The 26,487-nt window shown below is 41.1% G+C and overlaps 1 protein-coding gene and 1 long non-coding RNA gene across 3 annotated transcripts in view; one reads left to right on the top strand and one right to left on the bottom strand.

Moving 5' to 3' along the window:
* LOC147136418 (glypican-6-like) overlaps window positions 1–26,487 on the bottom strand; it is a 113,139-nt gene that overhangs the window by 5,586 nt on the left and 81,066 nt on the right. Inside the window, exons 7-8 of one of the 2 annotated variants that reach the window (XM_086051527.1) lie at window positions 26,261–26,290; window positions 952–1,088 (exon numbers count right to left, since the gene is read on the bottom strand). In XM_086051527.1, the coding sequence (XP_085907653.1) occupies window positions 952–1,088; window positions 26,261–26,290 (167 nt within the window). The remainder of the gene's footprint in view (window positions 1–951; window positions 1,089–26,260; window positions 26,291–26,487) is intronic. The other variant, XM_086051528.1, reaches the window with a different exon arrangement.
* LOC147136419 (uncharacterized) lies at window positions 14,735–15,505 on the top strand. Its single transcript, XR_015089551.1, has 4 exons — window positions 14,735–14,899; window positions 14,995–15,038; window positions 15,107–15,374; window positions 15,452–15,505. It is a non-coding gene; the product is annotated as an uncharacterized LOC147136419 (long non-coding RNA).

The raw sequence follows: 26,487 nt of genomic DNA, 5'->3' as shown, positions 1-26,487 counted from the left end.
CAGACAGCATCATTTTGAGGATAGAGGATGCAACTTTGGGGGCCATTTTGCATGGATATTGAAAAAGCAACAGATTCATCAGATCCAATTTCCCTTTGAAAAGGTCAGCAACAGCCCTCAGGGCGTCTAATGAAAAAAAAAAAAAGAAGTTACAATCTGGTTCACTAACTAAATTTATCTTGTGATTTGCTGCGTTCTAATTAAAACTGAATTATAATCTAATCTTAAAGTAGACATGCATGTTTTTCAATTCCTAAGGTTTGCCTGTGACATGCTTTTCACATGAGGATTAAGAAATATATACCACTTTACAAAACCTATTTCCTGTCCTGTTAAAATGACTGCCTTTGACAGTGCGCCCCTGTCTTCTGCGAGTCAGTGATTGTGTGTCCGTATACGGCTGGTCAAATGGTGAGTATGGATTTTGTTACCTTGGCATCCATGGGTAGAGCTAGGGGATTAAATAGCCAAGCAGGCGGCTTTGAGTGCCAAAATGCGAAATAATAGTGAGCAATGCTAAACACAATAAAATAATTTTCAGTCATGGGGGCAGTAGTTCATACTCCGTGGGTATGTCGCCGTTGGACACAATATCAAACAAACAAACAATTGTTTCTGTGTTTTTGTTCAAGTCAAAGCAAAAAAAAAAAAAAATTGGCCAAACGGAAGCTCATATGTGAAAAACTTCAGTGATATATATAGATCTTAAAATGTGGATATTTGCATTAAAAAGTAAGTGTTACATAATATACAAACAATCTTAAAAAGTAATTATTCAGACATCTGAAATGGGAAAAGAGAAAGAAATGTTGACTTCATTCAAAGGAGATATTTTAGATAGAGAGAGAGAGATAGACGTCAAAAGCTCAAAATGCAACACGTCCTACTTCCCAGCAGTGCTGAATGCAGCACTAATGGCGAGACTCCCTAACCCCTGGGGGTGCCTTTTACCTCCCCTTGGTGTGTCCATTCCAGCACTGATCATCAGTAGTATTCCCAGCAGCCAGTCTGGTGTCCACACACATCTCCTCAGGCAAGGTGGACCAAAATCTCTTGGACTGCTTGAGTTTCTCTTTTATGTCAACAACCTAAGCAGGGGGAGAGAGGGAGAGAGAGAGAGAGAGGGAGAGAGAGAGAGAGAGAGAGAGAGAGAGAGAGAGAGAGAGAGAGAGAGAGAGAGAGAGAAAGAGAGAGAGAGAGAGAGACAGAGAGAGAGGGAGAGAGAGAGAGAGAGAAAAGAGAAGAGAGGTCATAAAGAACAGCGTTTAGTGTGGCCACTGACAGTAATGGGGTCATTACACACCGAGTTTAGAATGTTATATGAGCTTGTACGATAGTACTCAAATTTGGGTTGCATCTCTGTTCATCGTTAACCTTTAAAACTTAAAAAAAAAAAAAATAGCCGCCCCAACTGTTTAAGATGAAGGACCAAGCAAACAGTAATAATATTAATAAAAACAAAGACCCCACGGACCACCTAAACCTCCAAAATAGGCCTGCTTACTATTAGACCACTATACAGTGCAGTTGACCCACAAAGTCCTGACTGGTTTGAAATTAAATAGCAAGAAAATTACGCTTGTAATGAAGTGAACCCCTGCCATTTCCTTTGGATAGGGACTGAGGCCTGCCACGTACAGGAGTATAACTGCCTATGCCACTAGAGGGCAGCAAAACAAAAACTTGGTCTAAATAAAGTTCCTCAACTCACGTATCCATAATACCTTGGCACCAAGTTGTAACAAGATGGTAGCAAAGCAATACCTTGGTGTAAATGAAGCTCCTCAACTCATGTAATCAAAGTTCCTCGGCACCAAGTGCCACAAGATGGCGGCAAAACAATTATTTTATGACCTAAACGGCCTGAGCACAAAAACAGCAAATAGTTCAGTTTTCATTGTAAAATTGAGGATATGCCCCCAAGAAAAATGTCACATATGCTGCGATTTGCTTTATCTGTAAAAAATAAAGAAAATCAGTTTGTTTTTGTTTTTTTGTTGATGAAATGAACATTCATTTATACAGACACTTGTAGTAGAAATCCTTGATTTGCTTAAGTGGTCGTGCAGGTTAAGAGTTTGTGCATTTGTGTGAAAATTGTACAAGAATCAGGTCAGCAAGTGGGCTGGGCAAGGTCAAATAGTCCAGGGCCTATTTTAAGTCCCAGTATGAGACCAGGGTGGATGGCAGCAATGACAAAACCCGCCGGCCCCAACGTTCTTACAGATCTCACTTTATTATGCGCTTTCTGACTTGAGCGCGTGTTCAACTCCAAACTTTCATCAAGCACACAAAATGTGACATATTTCGCCAGAGCTGAGGAGAGCGCCTGATAAAGGCGGGCTGGCCCCATTATCTTTTTTTTGGGGTGTTGCCTGGGTTGCAGGTTGGCTCGTGAAATTGCGGTGAACCTGAGCAGAACATGAAAGGTGCTGTGCTGAACGCGCCACGCCGCTGTGGGCCTCCACGGCGCTTTTGATGTGTTAATCCTGTCACACTGATGCCAAGGCACCTCAGCGGCTCTGATGCTGCCCAGAGGGTCACCGCAGACGCACTCTGCTGCTTAACGATCGGGCGATGTTGGACTAAAAACATTTGCGCGTTCAAGATTAGCTGAACGGCACTCAACATCTGCAGGGCGCGTGAGAAGATGTGGATTGAAACCAGAGTGAAAAGTTACAGTTTAATGATGCAAATATGCAGAAATATGTGAACTACGCCTCGACTTGGGATGTCTTTGCTTATTGTTGCTTCATTTGGATGATTGAGCCTCTGTGTGCAGAAGCATAAACACTCTAAATACTTAATGGGAATGCATTAATGTATTCTGTTTTAATCTGCTGCTAAGAGTAAGTATGCTGGAATCTTATTATAAAGTTGCAAGGGTGCCCTCTTAATGGCCCTCTTAAAAGTACTTTGGTTCTTGGTTGTTAATATCCATCCGTTCATTTTCCATACCGCTAATCATCATTGTTACAGGTGTGACGGAGCCTGTTCTTAGGCCAAATATAATTACCTCTGAAATTTTCAAAAAGTAAATCCCCAAATGCACTTTCAATAACGGATCATGAAATTTGGTGGGCTTGTAAACCATAAAAAAGGCTCAAGGAACCATGTGTGAAAAGACACAGGAAGTCAGCCTTTTTGGCTTGAAGCGTGTACAGTACTCCAGGATGTAATGCAAAAAACTAACTTGCCACATAGAGATTTTCTCCAAAATTTGAACCATTCGTCTTTGCCTGTGGGCGGAGCACGGCGCCAAAATTTGATGACTCAATATCACGACATTCTTGGAAAATTCTATATCCCAAACCGCTTGCACTTTGGAACGTGAAATTTAAGTACATTCTCAAAAAAGTCTCAGAAACCCATGCCCAAAAAGCACAAGAGTTTCCTATTTGGATTTAAAATGGCCATTGATATAGGGTCGTATTGGCAATTTCCAAAGGCAGTTCCAAAACAAACCTGTCCTTCATAATTACTACACAATTTGAACCATGTACATGAGAGTGATGAGTTGGACAAAATTGTGAGACATTTGTGATTGTGTCAGCAAAGTTTGATGTTTCACCATACATAATTAAACAACAAACTGAGCTCCACATTGATTTATTTATAATCATCATTTTTAACCATTAAAGATAGAGAGCAGATTGAGATTAGGGATTTAGAATCAAGATGAAGACACCAAATTATCCATGTTATGGTTTATGTTATTATCCATCCATTGATTCATTTTATCTTATATATTATATCTATACTGTCCATAGTTTGTCCTCGTTAAAGTGGGTTGAGACCCAGTTGACTGCGTGAGAGGCGGGATATACCCTAGACTGCTCATCAGTAAAGCAGGGCACATAACATTCATACTCACATGAACACTACCGAACATGCATGTTTCTGGGATGTGGGAGGAAGCTGGAGTACCCGCAAAAAACCTACACAAGTACGTAGAGAACTCCACACATATAGGCCAAAACCGATACTCGAACCCCAGATTTGTGAGACAGACATACCACAAGACCTGGGCAACCATGCAGCCGTTATTATTATTTTATCATTACCACTATGTTGCTACTACTATTACTACTATTAATGTACGGAATGCTTGTTTTTGGCTAATCAATAAATTACAAAAGCTAAAAAATAATAATAATAATGAAGTACATGCTACTACTACTACTACTACTACTAATAATAATAATAATAATAATTTCTGATTTAAACGTTCTTTTCGATTGTAATCAGATCCCTATTTAAACATTGCTTTCTGCAGTATGACACAAAGTCAAACTGCTTACTTTTCTTGACATATTCTGAGTCGGATTAAGTGGCAAATAAATCAAATGCCGAGGGAAAGCGCTTATGCATTTGATGATTAATGGAGGTCATTTATACGGGAGGGAAAACATTTTCACAGAACAATAAAGATGCTTCTGGGAAAGGTCACCCTCCTTCCCTCTTTAGTTCACATTGCCCATAAATAAATAACAAGTGCAACGAGATCCAGGAAATGAAATTACCATCGATGTCCACTAGATGACACTATATACTAGCGCAAGAAAGAGTTAGGTAGGAACGTATTAAAGTATGACAGTAGATTATTTTTCCCTTTCATCCTTTCTAAAAACATGTATATTTGGTTGATTGAAGAATTTAAATAGTCTTACAATGTAATTATGGATTGTTGTTTATCTACATTGCCCTGCGACCGTCTGGCAACTAGTCCAAGGCGTTCCCAGCATTTTGTACAAACCGCAACCATAAATTTGGCATTTGCCTCAAACACAGAAAAGAGCAAATGGTTTCTCATTATTGGCAAAAAGGGACAAATCATGATTACTTTTATGACTACTGTTCAAATTTACGATTGACAGCAATTACGCTTTAATCCAAAATTCAATTCAAGCTCCCAGTGCGCCATTGAGGTAAGAAAAAGGGCAGCAAGCCTGTCGCGAAGCATATAGGCCTACGATTCCATTGTGTCTTGTGATCGCCCCTCTCTTTGCTCTTCTTCTCAGCACCGTTTTTTCCTAAGTGAAGGCGAGGTTTCCGCAGCGTCACGGCCTGTGATCTTCCACCCAAAAAGCCTCTTATTCTAAGAAGTTCAGTATCTTTCTGCCTCAATCTGGCTATAATATAAAATATGGAATCTCAGAAAAAAATAGGGCACTGTGATGCATCACTAATAAAGCTGCCCCGTTCTTCCGCGTGGCTCCTTTCCTCAAACTACAGGAGACAAGATGTTTACAAAATCACAATCAGGAGATTAGTTCAGCGGTAAACAGTAAACACAACTTCAAAGTTGCTTGTAAAGTATTAGAGCTGAGGCGGTTTAGCCTACCGGTTTAAACTGTCTTCCTCCTCAACGCAACTTCTATTGGATGTACAGAAGAGTGTTTATTTACTGTATGACACATGGCGTTTGCAGAGAATAATTAATGACAGGGGGGAAAAAACAGCATGAGCCAATGCGATAATTGTGTTTGCATTCTTAGAGTGGGCGTGTTGTGTGCAGATGTTCCGCAGCCCTTCTTCCAATATTTGTCACACAGACACACACGCACGCACTCTCATCACTCAATGTGGATCTCTGCATGCGAACAGGCTGCTGCCTTTCAGTTCCGCGCTCGTGCCTGGCATCTTCCCTGTGCCCTTTTCAGATACCAGACTTTCAAGTTTAAGTGTAGCCAGAGTACACTACGTGTAGTAAAGCTTTGACAAACACCTTGTAGCCAGTTAATCATTATCACAGTCCATGCATCCAGTTTAGTAGGAACAATTTGGGGGTAAGCCCTCTTCTTGATGTAGCGTGTGCACAAAACAAGGTCCATCAAAGCATGCTTGGATGAGTTTGGTATGGAAGAATTTGACAGCCAACAGTTCCAACACAGTGGTGTACAGTGGGTGTCCAGCCTCCGAAGCGAGTCAAATATTTGCACTCCATAATTTGTAAACCAGACCATAATCGAGTCTTTTATTACCTATCTGGGCTTCCATTCTTGATGTTTTTGGCAATGCTTAAGAAGAGTCTGCGTCAAGGCTCTCCTTTTGAATCTGTGATTGATACTACAATATAGGGTTCATCTTTTGGTATTGTGTACCGTCCGAAATGTTCTCCATACTCCATACTTCATACAGTTGTACTTTGACGTTTGAGCTCCCCAAATGCTGATATGTGCTGTAGGTGTGACCGAGCACTTTAAGGTGGAAGTGGGACTGCATCTGGCCTCAACTCTGAGCCCCTTTGTCTTTGCAATAGTGATGGATAATGCTGGCAGAAACTGGAATCCTCGATGACTATGACGTTTGCAGATGACATTGTCAACATTTAAAAAGGTGGAAAAGTGCTGGAAAGGAATAAAGAAGGGCCAAAGTAAGACAAAATGAATGTGGATGAAAGAGAGGGGAGAAGGGGAAAGAGTGAGGCTACACTGAAACAAAATCATGTGTTGAATTTACTCAATTTTATTTCGTCAAGATGAAATCATCTGGATCCAGATACATTTTTTGAAGTAGATGTACAGCAGGGATGTCAAACTTCGGTCCTCGAGGACCACTATCCTGCATGTTGTAGATGTTTCCCTTCTCCAACACGCCTGATTCAAATGATCAGGACCATTATCAGGCTCCCGCAGAGCTTGTTGATGAGCTCATAAAAACATCTAAAACATGCAGGATAGTGGCCCCTGAGGACCAGAGTTTGACAGCTGTGATACAGTATAGTCTACTTAAAAAAATGTATCTGGATCCGCATGATTTTACATCAAACAATCACTTGACGAAATAAAACTGAGTCAATTCAACAAAAAAAACTTTTTTCAGTGTACTGAGAAAAGAGAAGCAGGTGGAGGAGTTTAAATACTCACATTCACCAGTCCAGATCAATGGTGTGCATGGCAAGAAGATAAACAAATGGATCCAAGCAAGTTGGAACAGGTGGAAAACGGGTCAAGAAACACTCATGAAACAAGTTAGCAAGCACATCCAGAATAGTGAAAGTTCTTAATTTTTTTTAGATGACGTGTGGTCATGTGAGATTTCTGCCTCGGGTGACTTGTTTCAAGACTGGTGGTGGAACAGAATCTTCCAGCACACCAATCACATGACGACCAAATTTGTTAAATGCCTGCTTTTTTTATGTGTTTGTCTTTATCTTCATCTGTGGTGTCTGTCACAGATAATCACAAAATAAAATCCGAATGTTTGTAGAAGAAGGTTGAGAAGGTTGACAGATTTTGTGAGGGAAGACATGAGGGCAGTTTGTGTGAGAGAGGAGGTTTTTCTGGGTACCGTTTATAGTAGCACACTATGGTCATCTTGTGTTGAGCGAGCCAGGCTGTTATTTTCCGACTGTACCGTGTTTACCTTCTTGCCGTAATTCATCGGCGAATTGCATCTTGTCTTGCTGCTATGATGTCGCACTATTGACGCAGTTGACCCAGCTGTGTGCATCCTACCTACGCAACCCGCGGTGGAAGCCTGATCGGGATTTATGGATCTGAGCCGCACTGTGGTGAACCGAACTAACTGTACGACTCGCTGCAAACGCGGCTTCAAGGTATCTGACGAAAACCTGACGCATGACCCTTGGAGTTTCTCCTTCAAACAGCAACTCCATCTGGCATTCTGCCTCTTTCACTATCTATTTAAACAGCCATTTATCTAGGGATGTCCTGCCCGCCTGACACTGACTTTCTACTTTGACTGCCAGTTGGAGCTAAATTAGCGCGTGTTCCTTTTAATCACAGAGTCCGCAGCAGGCCTCGCCACCAAAACCGCGAGGGGCAGACGACTCCTCAATGGACTTGTTTTCCCTGGCAACCGCTTCGGCAGTCTGCGTTAAAATAGTTTTCCATTTGATACGCGTTTGCAGTGTTCTTCCTGCGTCTCAATTACAGAGGTCAGGGAGTGAGGCGGAGCTCATACCAGACCCCCGCCAGGCCTCGGGCTGACCAGCGACCGCTCTGAGGAGAGATGGAATAGTTTCTCACAGGCCATGGTCAGAATAGCTCTGCTTTCTCATCAGATTCCTGATAAATTTTGCTCCAGACAATGAATCTCCTCCTCGGCCATAAGATCTTTCAACACAGATTGACTTTGACGTGTTGTGTAACAGAGACCTTGAGAGTGTCAGCTGTCCAATCGTGTATCATCCAGGTCTCCTTGTTGTTCCGAGACTACCAATGAACAGCTCCAAGGCCGGAGCTGCTATTTTGTATGTAAGCTGATATGCAAATAAAGCAATCAGGAATATTAATTTTGCTACCTTCATGTACATCGACATTGCTCTTTGGTTATTTTCTGCCACTTTTCCACAGTTCTCACTTCAAATCCAGCCCCAGTTTCCATCTTAGCTGGCGGCCTTTGAAAACCAACCTGCATCAAATTCATCAATCAGAATGAGACGCCATAACTAACAATAATGATGGAAATAGAATGAAAGCCCCCTGTAGTGTATTGACTTTTCTGCATGTGGCTGTTAAGGCGACTTGTTTCATTTGAGAGGAGGGCAGCATGAAATGAAGCGCTGCAGGGATGTGGAGACTGTGTAGTATAATAGTGAAACATTGTGATCTAAAGCAGGGGTGTCAAACTCATCTTTTGTCGGGGGCCGCATAGTAGTTATGGTGTCCCTACTGTGATCCCATATAAATGTAGGACCACCTTATATGATCACACATAGACAACTAATTGACGGATAGCTAGTTTGGAATTTAGAAGCTGTTCGTTCAATTATTTTTCCAATATATTTGAATGTTTACCGTATTTTTCCATTTATTTTACTGTTGTTAAAAGTGAAAACAATTTGCAAGAAACACGACGCACATGATTTGCCTTGGCGGGCCACGTAAAATGAGGGTCGGATCTGCCCCCCTGGCCTTGAGTTTGACACAGGTGATTCAGGGGCGGAGCTATGGGTGGGCCTGGGCCAGATTGACAGACTGCCCACCCAGTGATAATCATGAAAAAAATATATACTTTAACATTTGTAATTATTATTAAATTAGTTTTGAATTTGTGTTTCCTTGCGTGTGTTTTTTTATATTTTTATTTTATTGAATATTATGAATGGCATAATTGTGGTTGTCTAAGGAAGATCTGAACTTCATATTATTCCGTATGTCATTTTATTTGATTATACGATGTGTCGGGACAGGAGGATTGTGCGAAGTGAAAGAAATATTTTAAAATAGTCTAAACACGGCATTCTGATTAATATTACGTTTGTGGAATATGAATTAAGCAGTATAACCCACCCATTTTTGTCCCTCTCAGGGGGCGGCCATTTTGCCATTTGCTGTCGACTGAAAGAGCATCAGAGTTGCTCAGGGCTCAGGCAATGATCCATCATGACTCTGCTTCAGAAAGCAAAAAAAAAATCTAACCACACCTCACCAAAGGAAAAATTTACCAGGATAAACTTTCAGAGACAGATGACAACTATTCGCAAGTGGGGAAAAATATTCAAACGATTATTAGTTCTCCTTGCCTTTAGATATGGCAACAGGGTAAGAAAATGGAAAGGCATAGTTTCATTTTTGCTTTGTTAGCAAGTTTGAATATTACCAGTTTAACGGATTTCTACTTGTATGATAGTTATAAATGTAAAAATGATACTTTTTAAAAATTGTCATTGGCAATAATTAGAAGACTTCGGAAGTCGACCAGCTGCAGCATGGTCATCTCGTGGTTAGCACGTCTTTCTCACACTTCAGGCGTTTAAGGTTTGAGTTTGCATGTGCTCCCTGTGCCTTCACTGAAGACTGTAAAATTGTCCAGAGGTGCAAATGTGAGTGTGAATGGTTGTTTATCTATATGCACAATTGACTGGCGATCAATCCAGAGTGTACCCCACCTCTCATCCAAAGTCAGCCGGGACCGGCTCCAACTCATCCGTGACCCTAATTAGGCCGAGCCCTTATAGCAAACGGATTGATGAATGGATGGATGGATGGAAGTCGACCAGCGTCACGGAACCGATTGTTTTGGGCTTTGGGGGGTTCCACCAAGAAGAAATCTCATCTTGTACCGGATTAAATGTTTTTAAGAAATCACGACGCGAGCAGAAAGTGAATGCACTGAATGATCCCTGTCATGATGCTCTGCTTGCTTTTGGATCCTTGCGTTCAATGTCTGCCTCTCTAAAGCGACTTCAGCAGGTAAGCGGACAGCATATAGATGCAGGCCAGTCAATATCAATCAGCACCAACTCTCCGGTGTGACTTTACCAGCTCAGATACCATGAGAACCACCATTAAAAATTCAGTTTTGGATGTGCCTCCTTGATGTGAATGAAGGCTTCCGGTCTATATAACATAAACACTTAGCCGGAACCCTCAAACCCCCCTCGTTTGTCATGATCACAAGCCATTATTAATCTGCCACGGTGAGAAACTACAAAAACAATTTAACACTGAGAACTCAACAAAGCTCTTGCCTATGCCGGGCGTCCATCTTTCTAATCGCTCCCAGTGGTGACAATGACAGTCCCGTGGGGTTGTTATCACCCCCTCCCGGGAATGGACACTTAACAAACTGAGGTTCCTTTTGTCTGTTATTTTGCATTTTTAAGTTACAGCTTGGACTTTTTTTTGGTTTGTTTTAATCAAAATCAGCATCTCAGTAGAGCATCAAAAACTGTATGATGCCGAGTCAATTGATGCATTTTAACTAATGCATATTGAGCACTTGTCACACAATGTGATTAAAAACCGCTGCCTCAAAGATTGAATTGGCTGCCGCGCAGTCACCAACTTCGCTGTCAAACTCGCTCTCCATCCATTAATAATTTTGAACGGCAAATCTTGTCACACCCTTGAGACATAACATTATTTTCAACTCTAACGTGTGTTGAAGAAAATGAGTCACCGTGCCCTTAAGTAAATGTGACGGCAAATCTCTGTGTTGTACACAAAAGGGAAAAAAAAGGAGAGAAAAGTTGCTTCCAAAAATAGAAGACGACTAACATATCTTTGCTCTGTCTGGAATTTAATTGGGATTATCACACTGCACACTGGATTTAGAGAGAGCACTATAATGATAGCTCGCTTTGAAGGGGACACACAGTATTATGGAAAAATATTTTTTTTATTTGCTTGTACTGTATGAATATGAACATTTGGGTCACTGGAGTGCCAATCCAGTTTTCAAGTGTGAAAGTTACAACCAAATCAATTCTTATTAAACAGCCCATGTCAGAAAATGTGTCTGAAGGAAAGATTTCGGCCTTAATGTTAACACCATAGTGGGGCTAATACCTCACTAGAGTTTCTGCACAATTAGCATCTGAAACACAGAACCACTTTTAGGTCAAAAGCAAAAGATGATCACAGTATGATTGATCGTGTCATTTCATCACTTGGATGACAAATTGAAGTGTTTTTTGCCCCTTTAAGTTGTATTACTTGCTGCCAGCATAGGTCAAATCAGGTATCTCGCTTTACATAGTATCGCCTCAAACTATTCGTTAAGTCCCGTGACAGCAACCCCGTATGGCCGATATAGTCCATCACTGCGAGGAAAATGTATCACACGACGATCCTGCGGCGAGGAAATAAAAATGACAGAATATTGATGAAACAGTGGTGAGTTCGCACTTGTGACTCGCCCGGGGCTACGACAGCGGAAGTTTGAACAAGACTGATGATTAAAGGGAAGCGATGCTCAGCGGAGAACGGAGCCATCATCAATGGGCCACGTGGAGAGAGCTCCCCTGAGAAGCTGCCAGCCTGGAGTGTTAAAGGGCCAGCGCGTCTCATTAGCACAATGACGAGTATGAATGATCTGCATGTAGGACAACATAGGCGCTGATTATGAACACAATAACAATCTCTGACCACTCAGTGAGAATGTGTTCTACCTCACTCTGTCTTGTGTTTCCTACCTAGAAAAAAAATGCAAAATCCGGAGTTGAGAGTCCAACCCAGACCTTGTATCTGTGAGACAACCGTGCTATCCATAGGCTACTATACTGCTCAGCCATTAGTTACCCCAAAGTTACATTTCATACTTTATCCAATAAAATGACCCATGTTCTATAAAAATGGCCTTGCTAATGAAAGCTGTTTTGATTTGTGACAAGACAAATACATTTAAAAATTATCTATAAAATAAAAAACTCAAAGTGGAAGTCAACTCAAACATTTTTTTTTCAAGAATATGTTCTATGCAGGCCCACTAGTTCAAACAAGGCATTACGATTAATATGAAATATGAGTTAAGGGGCAAAATCCACCCGTTTTCAGCCATCTCAGGCCATTTTGTCACTTCCGTCGACTGAAAACGACATCAGAGACCCTCAGGGCTCAGATAATGACCAATCATGGCTCATGGTGGATTTTTCTGCTTAACTCATATTTCACAAACACAATATTAATCAGAATGCTCAACTAGTGGGGCTGCATAGAAAATCTTCTAAAAAAAAAAAAATACATGAGTTGACTTCCACTTTAAGCAAACCAAATATTTAGTGCAAATATTTTCACTCCAAAATTGTGTGTACCTGTCTGATGTGTGTGCTGGCTATGAAATAGGAAGTGTGTGCATATCTGACATTCTTGATTCTCTGTTCCACTGTTTGTACTGTATGACATTACAGAAATGAATTGTTCTAAAAGCATTTTCAGTCCTTGCCCATGTGACATCCCAAAGGTTTTCCTTGCAGAACCTCATTCACAATGTCTCTTTTATTCACAATGACACGCAACCCATTTATGAAGGAGCCGCAGGACTTGTGATTACCAAAACTCACCTCATGCATCTTTGAATGTATTACACATTTCCAAAGTTCCATTAAATGCCAGTGTACTGTATGGATTGCAGAACAATACACCATGTAAAAAGCAAAAACCCTGACACGGTTGAGACGTATCAGCCTTGGCGAAGTTTTAATGAAAAAATAAATAAATAAATAAAGTGCTTGGGAATTACTTCAGCACTCAACACACTTTTGTTGGACAAAGTGGATAAAATTGTACTTTCATGTTTGTATCTTCGGAACAGTACACATGTACCACATACCAAAAGGCCAAAAATTGGGATTTTTTTTGTTATAATTAATCATTCTTGAATCGAGTGGCAGGGCACACACTGGACTGGTTGCCCGCCAATCACAAGGCACACACAAACTATCATTCACACTCACATTCACACCTATAGACAATTTTGTCCTCATTTAACCGAAGACAAATGTTTTTGGAAGGTGCACGAAAGCCACCCAAGCATGGTTGTGAACACGCAAAGACGAGAATCGAGGGCAAACATGCTAACCACTAATATCCTGTGCTGCCCAGAATAGTCATCATGGAAAATCTGTTAACAAATCCATATGGGGATTAACATTACCTTTGATCTCAGCCATAGGTTTCTCAGAGTAGAAAACCATGAGGGTTCTCGCGGGCAGCCTAGTAACCTAGTGGCGAGCATGTCGGCCTCGCAGTTTTGAGGTTTGGGCTTTGAATCTAACCTCCAACACTTGCGCGTTTTTTTGGCGGGGGTTATTCCGTCTTTCTTCTAAACATGGTTCCTCGAAGCCTCTAATTGTTTTTATTTTTTTGGTCAATATGTGCCCTGCAATAGACTAAAGGTTTGTCCGGTGGTTTGGAAATCGTCCCGAAACAATGACCTACAAAGAAGAAAATTATTTACACTTGGCTTTTAAACTTGGACTACTGGAAGTTGAATATAAATACAAATCAATCAAGTTAATGATTTGACAATGGGACACTAGTCACTCATAATTGTTTAAAAACAGCAAGCCAGAATGGGAGGAGGACATACACGGTATTTATTTACTTTAGCTATATTATGTTGGATAAAGTTCAAAACCAATAGGGTGTCTTCTTTGAGGACAATGTGGCGAACCCTTTCACCGGTGAACATGTAGGTGTTGGAATGCATGCCACCAGTCCGTGCATTTACAAAAAGAATGATGTGTATAACTTTTAGCGGAATAGGAAGCACAAAGGTGTGTAACTGCTTTTTGCTGGAAGGCGCTCCATCATCGAAATTACATTACATTATGAAATTCCTTGGGGGTAAATGCTGTGAAGCAATAAACTCATTTTTTTTTGTTGGGTGTAGCAATTCAATCTTAAGAGTTATTTGTTATTTTGATTGACAGGAAGTCATACGTTGGGGAATAGCATTGCGGTCACCTGCGGTTTTACTGTTTAGGGGTTTTGAACATTTTTGGGTGCAGGGACACCTTACAAGGGAAACATTTTTCCAAGGACCCCTGATGCCAATTATACATTACCATGCATTCCTCTGAATGCCATAGAAATTAAAAGTTGCATATTTTTGAGTAAAACTCAAATATTATGATAACAAACTCACCTTTTTTTAGAGAAAAAAGTTGCAGTGTTGTGAGAGTAAAGTTATATTTTTTTCTAGTCGCCAACAAGCAGACTAGCATCTCTCCAACAATTAATTACCATTTTTGTCACACCAGGACTTGAACCCATCACAGTCCAACTCCAAAGCCCGTACACACAATCATATCAGAGCTTTTTATTGGTAAAATGCTAAAAGAGTAATTGGTTCATTTTTCTAGTGGTCCGGACTACGTTCTATTTTTTTTTTTAGTGCATAACTACATACAGTAATAAATACTAATTATTACTCATAATAATTGCAGATTGTTTTGCAGATGCATGGTGACACCTTGATCCTGATGTGCTTTGACTGTGTGACCATTTATTCTCAGTACCTGAAGCTGCAAACTCCTACACACCTGGGTGCAATGAGGAAGAGCAGCATGCTAATTGGTACTTTTGAGTTGAAAGCACCTAAATAGAGACAGTCTGTTGAGAGCAACAGCAGGACACAAGAATAAGTGGAAGTTGCTAAGTAAACAACAGGAAGCAGCAATCATGTCACCGACGGCTTGTGACTTGTATGTGATGTAATATTGCTTTTTGTCATTTGTACTGACTTCTATTTTTCTATGTTGAATATTTGTTCTGTTTTCCACCTATTTTCCCTCTGTAGAGTGCTTGTGCTCTGGCTGTTAGCTTTTACACGGCATGCAAAGGGTAAGTCAAATGCAGGTGAATTTGAGTAGCCACAAGAATTATTGTTACGTTTACCTTCCTCTGTTTAGGACATGGTTTTGCTCCTCCTGAATTGGCTGGGAGCTCCCCTAGAAGCCAAAAAAGCGTTTGGGATCCACAGCAATACAGTCAACTTGAGTTGGCTGACTCAAAGCAAAGTGTTTGCCCTAGCTGTGTTTGCCATCCGTGTGACCCTCTCCCATGCCCCCGTCCTTACTGTGTACCAATTTTCAGTCCTTGTCCGTGCCTTGCAAATTGCTGTCGACGTGGGTGCAGCCCACATTGGATTTCATGGTAGGCTCCTCCATGGCCAAGAAAGTAAGAATGAACTGCAATATAAGCTTGTCAATTTGTTGATAGGTGTGTACTAACTTTATACAATTTCTTGCTTCCAGGTTATCATCCATTGATGTCCACGGCAGCAACTGTAATAAATTTGTTAAACTGAATCAGTCTATTTTTTTTTTTTTTTTTTTTTGTCGCATTGTGTTCACTGGACAATTTCACACAAAAGATGGAGGTACACTGTGGCTGTTAAAGAAATCATGAAGTAATAAATTCAGACCTTAAAGAAAAGTGCATTTGACTGCCACTAGTGTCCCAGACCCTAATTTCAACAATCTCAGACTTCATTGAGAGACCATTGACTGCGGGTGATAAAAGATATGTACCAATTCCATTTTGCCTTCTGCTTTCTTGACTGTCTTGTTGGCTAGCATTCAAAATCAATGTGAGTCCGATGTCAACCCCCTGTGCTGCCAGGTCTTTTGTAGTAGTGACCTGCTGAACGGGCATTTGCTCTTATTTCGAAATCACAATGAGCATCACCTGGAAGGTGAAAGTGACAGATGGGAGTTGCTGGGAAAAACATGGAGAGCTTCTTTATACAAACTGGGATTTGGTTTGAGTAACTTGTGTGCATTCTGGTATACTGATGTTTACAATATTACGTTTTCCAATGGGTGGTTGCATTTTAACATGACAATTAACATAACAGGCTCATGCTGACTTGCTAGTTGTAGTTAGCCAATGGATGCGGTTGTAAATGTGATGACTTGAAGCCAAATGAGTTTAGGTTGGCATGTGCTTCAGCCATACTTTGGTATGCATGCCTATTGTGTGTTTAGGAACTTAATTTGATCATTCAGAGTTACTTTCATTTATGACAATCCAACTAATCACCCACACTCACTTTTAATTGGCCTATTCCCTGTTAAAACAAAGGAGGGTGAGGCAAATATTCCAACTGACACCTCTTGTTTAAAAAAAATGTGTGCAATGATGTTGAAATCTTACCACAGTTTTATTAACAAATGTGCCCCCATTTTTCCATAAAAAAACATGTGTGTAATTCATGCGAACCCACAGTCACGTATGAGAAAAATGCAGGCTTCCAAAGGACATTACATAAACTGTCTATATCTTTCAACCCACAATAACAAAAGAAGCTAAATGAAAATGTCCTGGTGTGGCACTTACTTTTTTTTTTTTTTAGCCTTGTGGTAAATAAAATGCAGACTCACAGGTGGTTAGCCTGCAATAAGAAGCGATGATGACTTCCCCTATTTGGAAAGTCCTATTAATTTCCATGCAAGCGGAGGTAAAGCCTTGAAATAAAACGTCCTCACCGAGGAAACTGCGAACATTAAATTAAACACCGCACTTGCCACATGTGCGCTCATAGACAAGTTATTTCTCGTGGTCTATGAAGAAGCATGTTAGAATCTTTGGAATCTACATAATTACATGGGCCGCTAGGTGCAACAACTTGGCGAGGGCTAGGCTGTGGACAGCGACAGGCTCACTTCTCTTCCATTAAACTGGATCCAGTACAAGAATTTCCCAGTGGCTTGACGCTGCATTATATTTCTGGGCTGCTTATAATGTCAGGTTCAAGATGTTTGGGAAAGGAGTGGCTGGGTTCTTTTTTTTCCCCTGACTTCACAAACCACATTCGGATGTTTTATTCTGTGTTTCCTGCTGAGCACGGCAGGGAGAGAGAAAGAGAGGAGCGAGGGACATAACAAATTTAACGCAATGTTAAGCCATCTACATCAACACATGCTGTACTTGAGCTGTGAACGAGATTGTTGCATGCAGCTCAGAATACTCAACAGATCATAAATATATATATATAATAAGAACAAAAACTGAGCTCAAACAAGCACACATCATAAAACACACGTTCCGTAATAGCAATTTATTAGCTGGGCAGGCCATAGCAGCACAAACTAAAGGCAACCATGCAGAAAACTGCGAGTCAAGCCCAAGTCTTGCTGAGTGGAAGATAATGATTCAATGTGCAGCCACCTTATTGCACTGAGAGACCGAAACAACAAGACTTCCGCCTTCGGACTCAAATTGAAAGCGGATTTTATTAATCCCTTAGGGAAATTAACGGTGGCTGACTTTTTTGTGGTTCTGTAAGGATGCGTGCTGTCACTATGGTTATGTACAGGATATTTGCTACCCAGACAGTCTGGCATTTTTTGGGTGTTGTGGTTAGTGAACAGGTTTTTCCAAACCCATAAGCCACAGTCCCAAGAGTATTGTGACTAATGGTGACAGAAGTGGGACATTCTGGCTACTAAGCCAAAACGTTTTGGTCAGTGTACATTTTTTTAACTGAGAAGACCAAGAATAAATTCAAATAGGTTCAAATTAGGGGTGAAAGTACTACTCATCAGCGTTTTCTATTAAATTGTGTCAGAAATGGGGTGGTTTGCTGTAAGGGCATCATTGGTGTGTTCAGGTGAAGGACTCTAGAGAAAAGTAATCCGAAACAGTCGTGGGACTGGATGAAGCACTACTATCACTGAAATGGGGTACCTGTGTGGGAGGGGGAGGTAATTTATACAGTTTTTCCAACCTAATACACCCATATTCAAATCTAGATTGACCCTAAGGCCATCCGTGGTTTGCCTCAGTGAAAGGCCGTTTGGGACAGGTGGATTCTGGTCAACGGTGGACCAAATGATGTTTTTTCCCTTTGGTCCCATTTTAAATCCATCGACTTTGTTACTAGTGTCATCCTAGCTAGCTCTTAGCGAGTTAGCCTCTCGAGTCTGGCATCTAAGTTTGCTATCTCCCTCAGTTTGTTGGTAGCATGGCCCTGGTCCAAATCTGTTTAGAGGACAGTCATCTTTGGAGTTCAGTGAGGAATGATGTCAGAAGTGGGGTGTTCCGTAGCATGTAAAGACCCATGCGTAACAGGAGAGGTTGGTGAACCAAGGGGAGGGAGTGCCTCAAACAAAAACTACACCCCGCTTCAAATCCTGGTTGATGGTACTACTCCTCAAAGTTTTGATACAAACGGTACCAGAAGTGGAATAATTAAACCCTGAGGCCTTCCGTCCCCAGAAAACACCTCAATTCAGGATATGATTTTGTGTGTTTAATGGGTTGGGTTACGCCAAAGCAAATCATTGTATCGTTTAAGCTAGGTGACAGATTTCTCTTGCAATTATAAGTCAATAAAAAGTGCTTTTACACCTCCGCTTTCTAGAGTTCTAAACCCTTTGGCTTGCATCTCCTTATTTTGTACAAAGCTACAGCATTTGTGTGACTGATGCCCTGCAGCAAAGTATAGATTGAATATTTATTTTGACTAGAGGGCAGGTAAGAGTGCAGTCTCAGGGGTTCATGTGTGTGGTTGTATACTGCTGAAGGTAACACGTGTTTTCTATTTTTCAAAGCATCTGGTGAGGGTGGGTGGTGGTGGCACCGGGGGTTAGTAACTTTGTTTTAATGGGCCTGGCAGAAAAATGCAGTGACAGGGAAGTTCAATCACAGATAAAGTTTTATCTACTTACTTGAAGCAAAACCATGCAGAAATTGAGAAGGAACAAGAGTGACAAACGAATGCAGTAAAGGGACCCACTGTCTTTGCCTTGTTAATCTTCGTACATCCTCACATCTATCGAGTGAACCCACGTGTTTTTTTTATTTTGTTGTTTTTTTTTTTCTTCCCATAACTGTCTGGCAGCGTGCGCGCCTTTTGAATTGTTTGTCTGTTTAGTGTTTCAAATTCTGGTGGCGAGCTTGGACAAACCTTGTGGTGTGTGCCTAAATACACGGTGGATACCCGCTGTTGATTGTTTACTGACAATGTGAGCCTCATCCAGCGGTACAAAAAAATGTTTAACATGGCAAAGCATGGCAAGGAGGCGAGCGGCGGGGAACAGCAGTAAATTATATCTCAACAAAGAAAAAGCAGCTATAATTTGGATGCAATGATAGCTTTTACCATTGGTGTGAGGTCACAATAATCAAGCACTGACCATTGTCGTAGACAAAAAAAAGAAGACTCCAAAGGAAAAAAAAGAACCTGCCACAGGGGATCATTGCAAATACAAAGGCACCTCCAAAGTCGAGTAACCCCAAAATTTGAATTTTTTTCTGGAGCTGCCAGTGTGAGACTTCGGCTTTGTGAACATCTTAAGGATGAACTCCAAAAATGTTTTGCTTCTTCTTTGCCTTTTTGTGATTTGGGATGCCATTACAAAAGGTTACTAGACAAGACCAAAAGAAAAAGAAGTGTGATGATGAACAGAGCTGAAAATTAGGATGTTTTCTGGTTGCTTCGCAACCTTTAAAAGTACAGACTGACAAAATGACCACAAAGATCAATTTGTTTTGTTATGCATGCCACACAACAGTAACAACAATATTTACTTCATACAATGCCACTTTCTGTTTCCTCCCCGTTTCATGTCTTCAAAGGATGACTAGTCTTATTTTACTTTAACTTATTTTTAGCAGTTAATGTAACTTAAAGAGACTTATTAGGGAATATTTACTTTTGTGCTTGTATACAAATAGTCGGGTGTCAGGCGTGCCCACGCAAACATCAAGTGAGACATAAAACAACCGAATCTCTTGTTTTCTCTTGTTTCTGTTTTTTAAAGGTGTCTGCCAAGTTAGGTGTGGCTAATTTACGTAACTGCCCCCTCACAAAATTTCTCCACCCACTACATCAGGAGTGTCAAACTCATTTTTTGTTGGGGACCACATTGTAGTTATGGTGCCCCTCGGAGGGCTGTTACGACTGTGAACCCATATAAAAAGTATCCATCCATCCATTATCGATACCGCTTATCCTCACAAGGGTCGCGGGGCGTGCTGGAGCCTATCCCAGCTGTCTTCGGGCAGTAGGCGGGGGACACCCTGAATTGGTTGCCAGCCAATCGCAGGGCACACAGAGACAAACATCCGCACTCACAATCACACCTAGGAGCAATTTAGAGAGTCCAGTCAACTTACCATGCATGTTTTTGGAATGTGGGAGGAAACCGGAGTACCCGGAGAAAACTCACGCTGGCACGGGGAGAACATGCAAACTCCGCACAGGGAGGCCGGAGCCGGGCTCGAACCCACGACCTCTGAACTGTGAGGCGGACGTGCTAACCAGTCGACCAACGTGCCGCTATAAAAAGTATGATCTCCCTATATGATCACATTTACTCAACAAAGTGATGGGTAGCTAGTTTTGAAATTAGAAGCCAGTTAGTAATTGTTCAGTTATTTTTCAAATCATTTTAAAGGGGAGGATTGGTGACAAATAACACATTGCAGTATCTCGGTGTTGTTAAAAGTGAAAACAAACAACGGGACATGAAGTTGACGCACATGATTTGCCTTTGCGGGCCACATAAAATGAGGTTGCGGGCCGGATCTGGCCCCCGGGCCTTGACTTTGACACCGGTTTATTACTGTACATGATGTGCTAAGCTAAGGGTGAAAATCTGAATCCAATTTTAAGTGATGGCCGCAGCCTGGACACCAGACTGCACTGTCTGAAATACCATCATGCAGAGGCCATACAATACAGAGACACCACACCACCTTCAGGTGAGGAAAAAAAAGCTCAGCAGAATCGCATGAAGTTTTGTAGGATGCACAGATTCGTGTTTGCTAATGGCACATACAGTACAAGTATGTTGTAAGGTGTTCAAGAGATGGAGGGGGGTATTTGTGTGACTAAGTCCGCACATTGTAGTGTATGAAGTGCTGCCTCCACAAATGAAAAAGGTTTTATCATCTGTATAGGCGCATGCTTTTCTTCCCCCCAAAAGGCCTCATTGTAACTGTTAAGAAATTTGAACTTGAAGTCAAGCAGCATTTCAAATTTGTGAGACCTCCTTTGTGAAACTTGTTTGAATTTAGTGAGGGCAGACTATTCAAATGATAAAATCGCAATAATTTCTTTCATTTAAGAAAAATAATTTGACGTCTATTGACTTTTTGTATCATCCCCGTACATTCTTATACAATGGCAGACAGTGTATTGCACAAAGGGACACAAAAGTCTTTTAAAACTTGTAATAGTTGCTAAATTAAACGCTTCTCTCCTTATCTATAATGTGGCTTTGAACTTAACAGTCTGTTGTGCCTTTATCGCAGCTTTGGAGTTTCATGATCTCCATTTCTGGCTGGGCTTCGGGGGGGGAGGGATGTGATCTGACAGAATGTCAGGCAATTAAAGCATCATGGCTCATTGAGCTGGAGGTGGACACCGCTGCTCAAACACCCCGCCCGCCATCCCTTCCGTATCCCTTCCCTAACAAACGTATGACTGTACATTCACACCAGACATTCTTATCAAAGGACAAGTTAAACTCTTGTCAACTTTTCACAAGGCGGAATAGCATCGCTGTCTTGGGTAATTACGGTGCATTGGTACGTAAAGGAGGACAGCGTGAGGGAAAACAAAGATGTGCTTTACACATGGAATCCATTTATACTGCCCATGCAACAGAAGACGTCGAAATTCTGCTACGCTAATGATTGCACAAAGCAGCTGCTGGACTGTGAGGCACGTAATTCTATTTGTAACAGAGACAAATCTGCACAAAACAAAACAATAACAGGATGTCATATTCTCTTCAAAGAGCCCCAACTGGCACTGCAATTCAACTTCTTTCCTCTTATGTTCCGCATGAAAAGAGAATGTCCCGGTAAAACATTTCAACCATAGCAGTTGCACACTGAATATAATATGTTGTATTTTAATAGAAAAGGGAAACAGAGGGAAGAGAAAGGTGCAGAGTACCTTTCATAAAATGGGCATTATTCTGCTGTAAGGGCCAGCGCACAAGGAAGTCTGGTTATATGTCATAGTGGATGGATAGAGGAAGTAACTATGGTAACACAGTAGGTTTAGTGTTGTAACTCACTCGTGTAGGACAATATAGGTAGCATCGAGCTAGGTGGTAGGTTGGCGTTGTAATAACTGGCGGGTAGGTCCGTAGATTGGTAGACGGGGGAGTCTCCTAGTGTATTGAGAGTAGCTTGCAGGTACAATTTCAAATTGGTACCTTGGTCAAATAACTGGTGAGATAGGATGGCTTCGCAATACGGCAGTAATATTAGTCGTTGTTTAAAAAGGAGGAGGAACATATGCATGTGAGTATTTTTATATGGTCTGTCTATGTGTGTTGCTGCACCATTTGTGTTCAAATTTACATTCCTTCCAGCATAACAACATCGCCACATAGAAGTTAATTATTATCCTGTATGCCTATGGAGTTTCCCATTGTTAGCATTCAGGAAGCAGAAGCTATGTGGTGGCTTTAAATACACAATTTTAAATTCTAGTTTTAATTCTTAGTTATTTACAATAGTCTACAACAACCTTTAAGAATATTTTATAACTATATCAGCCAAACCCTCGCTTGTTGTGAAGTGAGTTGGGTCACCTGCCGTCAAAACTAAGTGCCACAAACAGAGATCCTGTACAGTAAAAGGTAGGGTAAGATGGTAGGGTGTCGGTGCCGATTTGTGAACTACAATACCAATATAACTACATTCGTCCACTCTGTGACTTTGGGGACAGTTTCAAGTGTATTCCTGCTTCGCATGAACGTCCTTGCTGTTATTGGCGGTAACGTCTCACTGTTTAATATTTAGCAGCTGGAGGTAAACCACCGGAGTGAGTTCACAGCAGATGTGCATGGTATTTCAAATATGACCTCAAACGCCTCCACCAACTTTAAAAACAATTCCAGCATCATTAACGAACTTCAATATTTTTCACGATATGACTCACTACAAAGATGAAGGTCATGTTTGATGGCGTGAGCATAACTGTTGCCCATGATAATATGAAAACGATAATACTGGCTTTTGGGCTGATTTAATCACAATGTGATGATGTGTCACCTATAGCTTGGCAGCTTTGGCTGTTCTATTTTCTGCATTTTTAGTGGTGTACTCATATAAGACACATTCCCTGTCTGTTCCTGCAAAGATTTCTTGTCTGAATGCCGGCTGATTATTCATGAGCGGCCCCCGCGTGCCTGCCTGGCCGCCGGCCCCCGTCGCTGTACCATTAGAGCAGATGCTGGCCGCAGCTCTCTGTCAGACCAGGTCACCTCCTGATTTGTTGTCCGTGCTATTACTAACATCGGACAGGGGCTATTTCAAGAATAGATAGGTTAATTGAGGAAGGTGTGTGTTGAGGGACCCTCACCACCTGAGGACATGCTGGCATATGGTTGAGCTATTCGTGATGAGTTAATGACTTTGTTGTAATAAAATAAACTTTAAAGGATGATGCTATACTGTATGATGATATGAACTGCTGCAGCCGGTAATAAAAGCCAAATGTGTTGACTCTTTCGTACACCACATTGATGTTAAGTCCAAAGCAGGCAAGAGACGCTGCTTATCACACAGATTAGTAAGCATATTGACACATTGACGTATGTAGTAATTACTGTTTTGAAGAGTTCCTGGCAAAACAATGAGAAGAAGTAGTGATGGTCATGAGAATTGTTTAATTTGTAATGTTGATCAGTGATTTTTGCTATTTGTATCTATTTGTATGGAATGGAATAAGGTGATGAAGCCAATGAGGCAAAATCCCACTAGTTTGCTGTCGAAAAACCAACATGACCAAGTGGTATGGGGAAAGTACAAAAATGAAAGAAAATGTACAAAATATCAAAAGCTTCTTCAAAAAACAACAGCAGGATCTTTACCTCGAAACTTGGAATTTTTGGACGACCATTGTGCGTTACAACTGTTTGCATCTGTCTAAATTTTGTTACGGGTAATTTATCAACCCTACTAGTGTGACATGTCCAGGAAACTTTGAGAGAGGCTCGGCAGCTCGTCGAAAATGATTGATTGACTGATTGGAAAGTGTAAATTCCAAGAACTACAAGTTCCAAGAATTAAACGTACCTGAAACAACAGGTGGAAATGCAGCTAAAATGTCAGCCTTTTGGCCACCAGAGATGCTCTTTACAAGCTTGGCATTATAAAAACTTTCTCATTCATTTTTGGTGCACTTCCTACCACCCTTTTTCATAAGATTGATACTTAATCCGTTTTACCGTTTGTAATCTGCTTTCATTTTTATCATTTTGTTCATACTCAGCGACCGTAGTTCTGGCACGCTGTACGCGGTACAGGAACACGACGACGTAACACTGTTCTGCTCAATAAGCCATTTGAGTCAGGTGTGTTGGAGTAGGGGGGGGATCCAAAACAGGCAGGATATGGCTCTCGAGGAACTGGAGTTCCCTACCCCTGCTCTAGTGGTTAGTTACTGTATGTCAATGGGCTTCTTCCATTATGTCAATGGAGTGCAACACTGCCACATGCCGGCAGCGACACGATACTTTCTGGGCTGCGGAATGCACTTTGAGTTGCCTTTCTGGCCATAAGAGTCACTAAATATGTCACACACATTCCTTAATTATATTAGACAAACTGTTGAACATCAGCATATCCGGTTCATGTCTGATAAAACAGATACCGTATTTTCCGGACTACAAGCCGCTACGTTTTCCCTAGGTTTTGAACCATGCGACTTATATAAAGGTGCAGCTATTCTGTGGATTTTTCTTCCTAGGGGCGCTCGAACCGGAATTAGAATCAAAACTAAGAAAAAAAATCAATGCAAAGAAGAATACCGTCGCCGTCATGTGAAAAACACACTGCATTTTTTTTCATTTTCTTATTTTTAAATGAATGGTGTTTCCGCGTTACAGGCATCGCATTAATGTGAAAATTAAAAAAAGTTTCCAAAATTGGAGATAAGTGTTTTTCAAAGGGCAGCGACAATATGCTACTTTTTCTCGAGCAGATAGAACACGGACGACAAATTACAAACAGTTAGTTATTTTCAAATCCTTGCCCCTTCATCATGGAACCCACACAAAGAAGTTCATATGAAGCAAGTTTGAAGTTCAACGCCATCTATCTTGAGATCCATGAAGGAAACCACGCTGCTTCAAGCAAGCTTAGTGTCAATGAATCGATGGTGAGACGTTGGAGACGGCAGCGAGAAGTGAAATGAAGTACTGGTTATTTTCTCTTGGTATTGTTCCGTTTCAATCGGCAAAGTTGCTGCCGTGTTAAAAGGCATTGTTAGGAAAGAATCTGGTCAGGTACATACATGTACATTTACAGTTCAAAATCGTTCTGAAAATGCAGTAAATATCTAATTTTTCAACATAGATAGGTGCGCCATATAACCCGATGTGGCTTATATATTGTTTTTTTCATTATTTAAAAAAAAAAATAGAGTGGATGCAGCTTATATAAAGGTGCGGCTTATAGTCCAGAAAATACGGTACATGTATATAAAGGCAAGCAAGCGTTTTGTGTGAAGGCTCCTGCCAACTACTGGCGTCAGCAACTCATGAGTGAGTAGCGGCAAAGTGCAATAACTCTCGCCCATGTATTTGAACAGGAAATATGCACATCCATTTAAATGATGAAATCATTGATAAATTATTGGACTGAAAAATTAAATCAATGTAAAGCACGGACCATAGAAATAAAATGAAATGTAACAATCATGTTATCTTTTTCTTCTTTTTTTACCCTTCACATGCAGGGGAAGGAACAGCAAGGTTCGACACTGCCTCTCTTGCCTACCCTGACCACATGTCCCTGTTGAAGACCCTAAATAATTCATGTGTGTGAATGTGATAAATGGTTGCTTAAATATGCCTTGTGATTTCCTGACAGCCAGTCCAGGGTGTACCCTGAACTGGGATAGGTTCAGTTCACCCCACGATCCTAATGAGGACAAGTGCTACAGCAAGCGAATGGATGGATGGAAGACGCTGACATTGAAACAGCAAAAGATTGTCCATCTAAAAAAATAGCAAGGAATTGACCTTTCATTTACCCCGTAGTCTTTCAAATGCCCACCCCCAGCAGAAAAGAAGAAACATGTTGAAGCTTACGCTGTGTTGCATGGTATTCCAAATAATCCTCTGGTTTGCAGCAGAGAGAAACGGGGAGGGGGAGAAAAAGAAAGTCTTAATTAATTGTGTAGGTGGACAAATGAGCTGATGGGAGGACAAAATGAATCGGAGGCATGGAAAAACATCAAAAATTGGCAAATGCACGTATTAAAAATGTAATTAGTATTGAATCAGAGGAGAAAACACTGTGGAAGAAAATGATAAAT

This window comes from Filicampus tigris, chromosome 14, assembly GCF_054856515.1.
Source record: "Filicampus tigris isolate MCC_2025a chromosome 14, RoL_Ftig_1.0, whole genome shotgun sequence".
Classification (NCBI taxonomy): domain Eukaryota; kingdom Metazoa; phylum Chordata; class Actinopteri; order Syngnathiformes; family Syngnathidae; genus Filicampus; species Filicampus tigris.
The sequence above is the reverse complement of the archived record's forward strand: the minus strand, read 5'-3'. Positions and strand labels throughout refer to the sequence as shown.